Below are 11,297 nucleotides of genomic sequence, written 5' to 3'. Positions count from 1 at the left end.
TTTCTAAGTCTGCTAGAAGTACCTTAGATTTTTGATGATCTGTCAGTGAGTCAGTGAGTCAGTGAGTCAGTGAGTGACAAAATGGTGTAACTTTGATCGACCGTAACTCCTAAACCATTAATTCAATTGGCATGTAATTTCGAACTTAAGCTTGTTCTAATGCCTACTATTATTCCCCGAAAAGCTAAACTCCTAGCTTTGTCCACGTCGAAGATACAGGGGGGGCGAAACAGCCGCGAATCGCTTCGAGAAAAGATGGTACGGCCGTGCCCGTTTTGCTCGAGACTTGGCAGGGGCACTGCCGTGCCCTCAGATACGACAATGTTCTTGATGCGTTCGTTGTTATATAGCTTTTAGTTTTATACGCCTGAACCATTAATAAAACACGATCGATTTTTACTCTATCCTATACGCTATGAGTACGAGTCGGGCTTTGTCACGAAATAAAAAAAACGATCCTTGAAACCCAATACTCATGTATTCACATAATACACGTAATTTTAATTTTTTAAAGAGAAAATCATCTTTTTCACTGAGGAATTGTATCCTTGTGTCGCGGAGGTTCCGTAAACATTCAAGTCACATAAACAAGACTCGAGAACAAGCACTTGTGGAACACATGAATGCTTGCTCAACGCGGGATTGGAACCACCGACAGATCGAGCACGGTGGTACAATTTGTCCTGGGTAGGAATCGAACCCACGTCCTCCGGTATAGCTGTCAGCGTCACTAACTACTAGACCAACAAGACTAGTAAAATTTGATTGATTGATATAATACCTATATAACAAGTCATAGCCCGAGATCGCCGTACTGCACGGACCACTTCTCGTAGCCGGCGAGGCTGAGCGGCGACACCGACGGCCGGATCCGCTTCAGCGCGTCCATGAAGTCCGTGAACGTGATGCTGCGTACCAGCGACAGGTCCAGGCACTTCACCTCTTCAGGGTCCAACTCTGGAGGAACGAAAAGGAATATGAATATTGGGAATTGATTTAAATCAGTAGTAGTCAGAAGCTAGAAAAGTCTGATCCCCAGTTTCTATGGGGTACGGTGTTGCCCAGGTAATTGGTTGGAGGAGGTAAGATAGGCAGTCACTCCTTGTAAAAAAACTGTTTAGTTGTATCCGGTTAGACAGGCAGCCGACCCCCACATAGTTGGGAAAAGGAACTGTTAATATGAGAAAGGATTTTCAAGGTCTGGTTTAAAAAAAGTCATCAATCCTGCCCTCTTGGGCTTGAGGTCGTTTTTTGATCAGAAAAAATCAATACTACTGTTTGTAAATATAACACGTTTTGAGAAGAAAGTTTCTTTTCACTGAGAAAAAAACAAACATTGATATCAAAGATATATTAGGTTTGCCTTAAGAAAGACACTGACAGGATTATTATAAAATGTGATTTGATTATGAACGTGTCTATTTTACAAATAAATTATAGAACAATACATTAATTACAACACATAATAAAAGTTTATTGACCGATACATTTGTCATACAATAAATGAATATTACTACATAATTACTGGGTACATCGTACGCGTATAGGCGTTTAAAGATTTACGATTAGTTTCGCTTTGCCCGACAGATGGCGTGGGCGTTGCTTTATTGTGATCCGATAGTTTTGATACCGTTTTATGAGCTAAGACTCCTGTAAGCGGGTCAAGGCGCATCGTTGCATGTTAGACATGTATAAGATGTTCAATAACACACGCAAGAAAGTAATACTGTTATGGTTAGTGTTATGTGAAACGAATTTGGTTTTCAGCATTGACATTGGAAAATGTTTTGTCAGACGTATCGCGGAAAATTGTGGAATGGGTGAAAATTCAAGCTTGGAATTTTCTATGGGAAATGAAAATAGATAGTTTTTTTGTAGCCATTGGTAAGTGTGGCCAGCAGAGCTACCTTTTGATAGTATAGACTAGCTGTTGCTAGCGGCCGCGCCCGCAATAAATCGAAAACCTTACCACGGGAATCTAGATAGGTAAGGGTAATCAGGGTAGTCAGATAGGACATGTCGATGTAGCGTTCTCAAAAAAAAGAAGACATTTAAAAGTGATGATTTATTCTACGTACAGGATAAAAGATTTCATTTCATAAAAATGCTCTTATGTCTTTCAGTGTTAAACCGGGCTGGAAACTATTTTTGTTAAACCAGATTAACAACTATCTGTGTACCTTCGTCCAAATTCGTCTAGCGATCAAATCGCGATAGCAAGCATCCATCTATCCAAACGAACTTTCACGTTCATATCACTCGTATAGTCTATGCTCACCCCGTATAGGTCCGAGCGCGGCGTCCCGGCAGAGCGCGGTGAGGTCGCTGCCGGAGTACCCGTCGGTGAGCGCGGCCAGACGCGCCAGCTCCTCGTCGCTGAGCGAGGCGGCGGCCGCGCCCCGCGCCAGCACGCGCCGCACCAGCGACATGCGAGTGCGCGCGTCCGGCAGCGACACGTACACGCGCTTCGGGAACCGTCTGACAATGATACAAGCAGGTTATACACGAATTCAGATTAGTTCGGGCCCGATATTGTGAGGCTGAGTTACTGTATCAACGCAGTGGGAGAGGATAGTGAACTAGATCGCGGAGGTTCGTGCTCAAACGTGCAAAATTCTGGTCATCGTTTTTGTGTGTTATAAGGTCACATTGCAAGTTTGGGATACAAAGCGATAACCGCAGTGATCCGTTGCGATGATCTAACGCATGGGACTAATAATCAAACACAGTTGAGCGAATTCTGATCGTTGAACACTTGAGTGTAGAGGCTATGAAAGATGCCTTTAGATATTATCATCTGTCACAACCGACAGCGCGTAGGTAACTCATGAATTAGGACGCGTCTTGGAAAGTAGTCGTTTTATCCAATAACTAAGAAATCAACGACACGGAATTTTTCAAAATTTAAATAGTGATGATGATCTCATGAGTCAAATTAAAGTTATAAAGTCTCCATATTAGTCTTGTACCAACCTGAGCGCCGCCTCGTCCAGTTCCTGCGGCCTGTTGGTGGCGGCCATCACGATCAGTCGGTCTGCGCCCGCGGCGGGCAGCCCGTCGAACTCCACGAGGAACTCCGTCTTCAGCCGCCGCGACGCTTCGTGCTCGCCCGACGACCGCTCGCATAGCAACGAGTCCACTTCATCCACGAATATTATCGCGGGCTGTTGGGGGATAGATGGATAACCTTTTAATTAATGTTCAAGTGAAGCAAAAACCGAGCAGCCGAAGATAGATCTCGATGGCGAGCAATTGACTTGGGGAGGCCTATGTCCAGCAGTGGGCGGATATGGGCTGATGATGATGACGATGGTGATGATGATGATGACGATGGTGATGATGATGATGAAGCAAGAAACATTTTAGTAAAGTTTAAAGACAAATTATTTCAGTTTTTAGTCTGGTCTTTGGCCACGGCTGGTCCAGGTCAGCGTACCCCAAAATTTCCCGACTCACTCTTAACCGATTTGGAAAATCTCTTTGCCAACCCATATTCAATTTCAATTAAAAATAATTAATCTGCAAAACGAATTATTTTATCTATTCATACATTACAGGCGATTTGCCTGCCAAAAACCTATTTACAAAGAATAAATTACACAGATTTAATTATATTTCTACTAGTAATTACAATTTCAAGGTCATAATATAATATAATACCCATAAAATATTAATAAAATAAGGAAACAGCGTGCACACTTGATCGATTATTGCGACCTTTGTCGTAATTGCGACATATAACTGGTGACCGGGCCTTGTGCATATTCATATTATACATGCTATATGCATATGAAGTGTGTAATATATATCACGAGTTAGTGTTTTCCTTCGGTTCCTACTATTCGACCGGTGAATGGACCGGAAAACAAGTGGAGGGCTAGGTTGTAACAGTCATCGGTGTGAAAACAAAAATTGATCTAAGACTTGAAATAAGCATTAAGAAAATACTGATACCACGTGATGATCTATCAAGTCATGTGTCTACAAATACATGGTTTTCTTCGTTATTTTTGCAGTAATGTAACTACGAAGAATAGTTTTATACACTAATACTATCTACCAAAAAGCAAGTTTTATGACAGTTGTTCAAGTTTTGTAGAAGTTTAGCAGACAGAAATATATTTAGATTTCGTCCATTTGAGTATTTAACATACGGATGATAAGGTTAAAAATACGACACAATTACGTCGAGACATAACTAACAGCAAGAGTAACTAAAGGATTGATTCACAGCAGAAAAAAAGTATGATACAGAGATGATTCATAACTATTAAATTGATTAAATAATTGTCTCTGCGGACTTCGAATCGACATGAGATTGCGATTGCAACCGTCCACTCGACTTTAATCACTTTTGCCAACAGTAAAAGCACTTGAAATAATGATAGAAAGTGATTTGAACATCTCTCAATAATTATGTCAAATATTTAACGACGAACATTTTTATTTCCATTAAGACGGCGGTTAAAAGCGATTTCTAATTTTTTGGATTGAATCACTAGCCTGATGGTCTGAAAGTTTGGTAGTTATTTAATTTCGATTTGATTTCTTGTAATTAAATTTATCGAAACTTAATTTTATTCCATGTTGTCCAGCAGTGAATAGACTACAGATAACTAAGATAGGTCCTTTAAATAATACACGAGAGTGAATTTTGTTGCTTTCTTTTAGCCGTTTCCGTTACCAATATTCGTGTCTAATAATAAACAATTTTATTTTCCAACACATCAAATATATTTAAAAAATTGTAATTGCACTTAAGGAAGTCTTAATATCTGATCATTAAACAAATCGTATGAATATTTGAAAGTGCATTGAAATATCGAAATAGTTTTTATCAGAGTGCGGCGCCTTTAGAATCGAGGTCGTCGACTTGCCTGACTGCCTAGTGTTGCGATAACGACTGCATGCCGCGTGACATGTTAATCATTTAACTATGTCATTGTGACTCTACAGCCTATAGCTATTATGCATGTTATTGTGTCATTAAGCTGGGTTTAATGAAAGCCTTGCAAATTTAATAAAAAAAATTAAGAGTTCAGTTTGTTTTTCTTCCTTGTCAATTCCTTTTTCAGGAAAAAGCTAATCTAAATTAATCCAAAAATGCAACCCAATCGGCCAATGTCATACAAAAATACAAAACGATATTATCAGACATCAAGCAGATGTGATATAGCAATGAACATCAGTTATCAACTTAGTTTTAGAACGGCACAAAGAACTATATTAGGGTCCAAAATATGGACAGAAAAGAAAAGATGCCTATACCAAGCATGAGCATATATTGGCGTGTTATAGTGACAATTATACATTAGTTGCGAATGATGATACTGGTTTATATTAAAAATACTAAGACAGCGCAAGGTCCATATCATTTTGGTGATACTGACTAACAGACATAACCAGGTAAAACCAATCGGGTAGAATTTATAGGTAAGATGATTACCTGAAGCTCCCTGGCCACCTGGAACAGCGCTCGCACCATCTTCTCGCCCTCGCCGACGTACTTGCTGGTGAGCGACGCAGCGGATATCGAGAAGAAAGTAGCCGAACACTCGGCCGCTACGCACCGGGCGAGCAGCGTTTTACCTGTGTTTATTAAGAGGGATTATGAAAATCAGAAGTTTTTATTCCAAGTAGGCCGTTCTCCAGGCTGTTTTATAATGTTCAGTCTTAGAGCACGCAGCATTCCAAAATGTAATATCAATGTCAATGTGATACCTATAAAGAGGAACCGGAAGAAAACTAATATTCAACGTATAACAGTTGGTAGTCTAATACTGGACGCATGAGTAATTAGTTCAATCCTCTTTCCTTCATTTACATTTCGTTCCTAACAAAGTCGCCAACACAGGAATAGAAGTAATAGAGCATGTGAACTAAACCTTTTATTTTGCGGCAGGCAGTAACTAATACAGTGACAGGTCACATAACAATACCAGACTATTGACATTCAAGATGTCCATTAAGTAAACGTTTGTGCGGCTAAACGATACACGATATGTTTAGACCTCGCGTGTCAGATGCCTTATAGGCCTTATACGAAAACTTGCGTTACGTAAGAGACTGCTGAAAGGTAAAGTAGGCAATAATATTGTTATTGAAGTGTAGGCGAGCTTGCGTGGTTATATTTAGTTTTGTCGTGCACATAACGAAGATATAACTGTTTGTTGAGACTTTTTTTAAATGTACATGCTGAAATTTTAATGGATATATAATTATAATAAAAAAATAATTAAAACCTTCGACAGTAAAATCTTTCACTCCCCAATAGCTTTAAATTGCGATTTTTATCAAACATGACTAACAAGAACAGTCGCACATAAATCATCTTTTATAGAAAACAAACTAAATCGAAATCGTTCAATAAGTTCGGTACCTATCATGTCATAGACGGATAGACACGTGTCGGGGGTTAAAAATTTCAAACTCAATACTCTGTACTCTTAAAGAATAGATCGTAAAATAATTTAGCACCAAACTTTAAACTGTATCCGAGCATCACATAGGAATGTCAACAATTGAAACATTTATACATTTGACCAAAAAGTTTATAAAAAGTTCTAATAATCTGAAGTGATAATTACCATTTCCTGGTGGTCCAAATAGAAGTAATCCTTTAGCGGGAGACCGCAGTCCCGTAAAGAGTTCTGGCCTTAAAGAAGGCAGCACAACCATTTCTTGAAGCGCCTGCTTTGCCGCCTACAACAAACGAAAAAAATGTTAAGAATTCCTGCAATTTGTTAGAGTTTCAACTATTTTATGGGAGTTGTGAGTTATTTCATAAGTTCTTACAAGCAAATCTATGCCATCTTCCCGTGGTCACCACGCCGCGGCCGGGCCCTTTATTTGCGACGTGTTGCGGTTTCGATCCCTACGTAAAGCAAGCGTTGATGTGATCCACGATTACTTGTTACGAGTCTGTTGTGTATTTGAATGTTTGTAAAATCCCAACGACACCTCAATAATCCGGGAGTCATTTAAAAAAAAGACGTGGACCCTTCACGAAAATAATATTAAAGATTCTTGCTACCGATAATAATTTTCACACATACATACAAGTTGTGTAACACATTACACCATGTCTTTAGCATGTGTATGTTAAAACATTTAAAAAATAAGGTTAAAAATATATAAGTGTCTGGGTCAAGGTCACCCTGCTGACATAGCATTTTCGCGAAATCTTTTTCGCAAGTTATATCACCTTTCCCCTTCACAGCCTAAACGAACTGTGTCGGCTCCACTTAATCCGCAGATATAAAGGCGCGTACACAACGAAATTGTTGGAAATTTGTTTAAATCCAAATGATATATAAAAAGATATAGAATTTTCTTTAATTTTCAAGAAAAGTAAAGACAAAATCGGTTGTTCGATTCAAGAGCCCTGTTGTCAAAAACCGACACCCACGCATGACACATGTACACGTTAAACTTACAACGTCCTGTCATTTTTAGCATCGGGGTTTAAACACAGATAGATTTTGAATAATTCTTGTTGGACAAGGGTCATACATAAGTCACTAACACAACACATGTCGGTAAATTTTGTTCAAAGAGACACGGCTTTAGGTACAATCTCCATTATAAAATTCTGTGTTACTAGAGTAAAAAATGTGTCCAACAGGTGCTTTTAAGGTATTATGGTGAGAAGCATTAATTTAGTGCCCATTGTTCTGTGGAAACAGCGGTTTATTTAACAGCATAATTATATTAATTATAATTGTTATTAAGAACTTTAATACGAATGCTAATTTTATTAAACCGGGTAAAAATTCAAGTCCTAATGACCTATTCAATGTTCACATTTGAAATTATCAACTTCAAACATTCTAAACGTGAGAAATTATTTTCAGTTCTCCTTTTCAAACCTCAGAGGATTTATTCGAATGAAAATTTAGATTTCATTATTTTAGAAATAAAATAATATCTCATCCTCCGCCTAAATGATCTGAGAAACGTGTTACAAACTCACACGCTCTTTGGTAAACAAATAAATGACAATAATTGTTTGGTAAACATAATATTTCTCCGTATTGCTGCGGCATCAGTTTGATTACAAACGATCATCCATTTCCTGACAAGTCGCGAGACATGTTAACGAGTATATCGCTATTTTTTAGTATTCGCAGTGTGGTTTTATTTCCCAGAAATTGCATGACAAAGGCGTTATATTTTGTCCAAATCAGTTTGTGGTTTTTCAATGGTAAAGAGTAAATTCGAAGGTAAACATTAGTATGAGATTAAAGGTTTTGGTAATTGCTACTACAGTAAGTATCTATACCACTGCAATAGGGAGTTTTTTTGACCTAAAGTTTACAGTCACTATAAAAAAAACCAGTACAAGCCCCGTTCTAAATTCCTTCGAGAAGCGACTTTTGACAATTTCAATTTTAAATTACACATTTAATGAAGAAATTAACGTGGACATAAATAAAACAATGTGCACAGGACAATCTTTGCCTCAAATTGATTGCCCTTGACCATATCGATGACGTAAATATCAGTCAACACGAAGACTCGACTGACACATTTGTTGCACCGTTACTTTTAAGGTCAATGTACAATCTACAAGTTTACATCACTTTAACGCGGCGTTATCTCCCGATCTACTATACCTCTCGTAAATATTAGTTATAGTGATCAAAAATACCGCAAACATAGATTTTTTCTTGTTATTCTCATAAAAATATCTTTAGTTTGTAGGAATTTTACTGTCAAAAGTGAGGAAACGATGTCGATGATACTCAAGCCGAGAGCCCTTGACAGTTCGGGACAAATTTTAAGGGTGCGTCTTTGTAGTTATGTTTTGGGAGCGTGGGTTATTTCAGAGAAGAAAATGCAATCTATATGTCACTATTCTAATAATATTTTTAATAATTCTCATTGTATCAAAAGGCTGACTTTATCGAAAGCCACCAGTCACACGTCTTGCGGCGCGCCGGGCTTTTGTAGATTTTGCCTAATTAAAGATGCAAATTAATTTAAGAAAACAATACACTGTACCCATTGGGTTTTATTAACTAAGACGTCTAAATGTTTTTGCTTGCGGCCTGCAACACCGCCAACCGCCATTTGGAGAAATAAATCATCAGATAATATATCATGTATGAAGAGTATTTACACACAAGTTCAAATAATTTAACTAGTTAAGCCAACATATAAACGCGTAATACTTACATCTTGCCCCGCAATATCTTCCCAGTGTACTTTAGGACCTCCTTCAACGATTTCGTCCAGTATAAGCTGGACTAGCTTGGGGTCAACTCCTCGTACTGCAAGAGTTGGCTGCGGAGTTCTACTTCTGGTGGGCGTCCCGCGTTGTGAACCGCCGCCTACCACGCGACGCACTGGCGACCCGTTTGATGGTACCTGGTATGCGCTCTGATGATGAGACGCGAATCGAAGGTGATGGTTAGATGAATGGAGATGTTAATATGTTAGGAAGGGAGAAAAAATGAAAGCACAGGATTAATAATGTTAGAAGGGTATATATTTCATCTAATAAACTTTGAAGAGGGATTAAAGACTCTCAAAAATATTATTTTTTTGCATTTTTGTTGCTATTTTAAGAACAGGCCTATTGAAATGCCTGAAAATATAGTGAGTGAGCTACAAAACAATACGCAAAACGTTATGCTGCAAGCGTATTCAATATGTGGGTGGCATGCGTACCAAATATCACACCGCCTTTTACAGATGCCTTATGCAACAAAACTGGTTGTTGTGGTAATGTAGGAGGATATACTTCATAAGACCACGCGTGGTCTCTTACATAAGTTTGTGAAACCAATATTTGGATATTAAAGTTTCAAGTGCGGTTTTATTTCTTGCTAAAGTCTAGTAAAAGGTTAACAAAAAATATTGAATGAATTTTGAATGAATGAAGATGCCAATTTATGATCGAATTGATTGTGCAATTAAAATAGAAAGTTTTAGATATTCCTGGAAGTTTCCTAGATAAAGTTTTGTAAAACTTTCCAAATATCGTTGATTAAACAACTTGTTGTTTAGATTTATGCGACTAGTTTCGTAGTAGACAAATTCTACAAGTTTCATAAATAATGATGCTTTTCTTGAGTAATACATGTCTTTTACGACACCAACGGGAGCCAGTATCTTATTAACAAGTAAGTTTTACTGCGACTCATTTTATAGCCCGAATAGTCCCACTGCAGGACAAAGGCCATACATTTCATCCCTCCAACCCTGCCTGGGGTGTCTACGTGACCGTCAAGTATTAAATTTCTAACATTCAGATTGCAGTTAAAACTTTTTTGGTTCCAACCTACTTGACCATCTCGGAGACTAATTTTACAGCAAAAAACGTATTAAACACTTACAGATAGCTGTCTCTTGACAGCGGGTGGCGTTGACGCCGGCTTCACGGGATATCTGCTATAGCTCCCATTGGAGCTGTTGGGTTGTGATGATGACCTGCCCATCGACCGCGGCAGGGTCTGGGACTTCATGAGCGGGCCCCCCACGCCCCCACTCGGCACTCGTCGACCGGCCGTCGTAAGCTTTCGGCCTGCGACTGAAGATCGTATTGTTAGGGAGGAAATAGCATCTCTATGGGTTCTAAACGCCTGGTACTTCAACATTATGGTAAGCCGAGGTTTTTATTTCTAAGTTAAAGGTTGCCAGAAAAAATGAACACGCTATTTGAATACAACAGACTAAGTAAAAAAACTTATTTAGCTAATTCATCTCATATTTCTAAAGATTTGTAAATACAATACTTAAGCCAATATGGAAATGTTAAAGATCAATAGGGAATTTGGAGTTATGATTGAATAAACGTCGCACGCAATTCTAAATTGAGGATGCCAGTCTCCAACCCGAAATTAATATTAACAACGCATCTTATCTACGAAGGCTTTTCCTTAATCCTACTAGACAAAGAATTTGACCAAAAAAGAACTTTGTTCCAAATTCCAATAGAATATCTGTGCTAACCGAAAACTAGTTATTCATCACGGATCTTATCTGAAAATTCAGCTACCTGAAGAGTGGCATTTTAAATAGTTTAATTAATTAAGATAAAACGATAATTCTTGATAGAGGCCAGTAAGCTGTACCTATTAATAACATCATCAGGTCTCACACAATAAAACATGAAACAAAATTCATTAGTTTATAGTCAACAGTTATCTTCTAAGATTTAATATTGATTTTACGATGTTACGACTATTTGAGAAACTAGGTTAAGAACTGCAACGTTTGTTTATTTTGGTATCACAATCGGGCCACTTTAACAAGCTGAATTTCTTTACAAAATCAATATTTGTTAGAAGTAT

General features: G+C 38.2%; 1 protein-coding gene across 4 annotated transcripts in view; it reads right to left on the bottom strand.

The window, feature by feature from the left end:
• The window catches only part of LOC113498661 (spastin), a 28,077-nt gene that overhangs the window by 8,843 nt on the left and 7,937 nt on the right, over nt 1–11,297 (bottom strand). For 2 of the 4 annotated variants that reach the window (XM_026878761.1, XM_026878764.1), the window contains 7 exons: nt 10,341–10,534; nt 9,178–9,381; nt 6,588–6,702; nt 5,447–5,589; nt 2,974–3,164; nt 2,279–2,478; nt 782–957 (listed from right to left, as the gene is read on the bottom strand). In XM_026878761.1, coding sequence (XP_026734562.1) covers nt 794–957; nt 2,279–2,478; nt 2,974–3,164; nt 5,447–5,589; nt 6,588–6,702; nt 9,178–9,381; nt 10,341–10,534 — 1,211 coding nt within the window. In that variant the 3' untranslated portion in view covers nt 782–793. The remainder of the gene's footprint in view (nt 1–781; nt 958–2,278; nt 2,479–2,973; nt 3,165–5,446; nt 5,590–6,587; nt 6,703–9,177; nt 9,382–10,340; nt 10,535–11,297) is intronic. The other 2 variants (XM_026878763.1, XM_026878762.1) reach the window with 2 other exon arrangements.

The sequence above is a fragment of the Trichoplusia ni genome, chromosome 11 (genome assembly GCF_003590095.1).
Source record: "Trichoplusia ni isolate ovarian cell line Hi5 chromosome 11, tn1, whole genome shotgun sequence".
NCBI lineage: Eukaryota > Metazoa > Arthropoda > Insecta > Lepidoptera > Noctuidae > Trichoplusia > Trichoplusia ni.
Note: the sequence above shows the minus strand (reverse complement) of the source record. Positions and strands in the feature narration are given on the sequence as shown.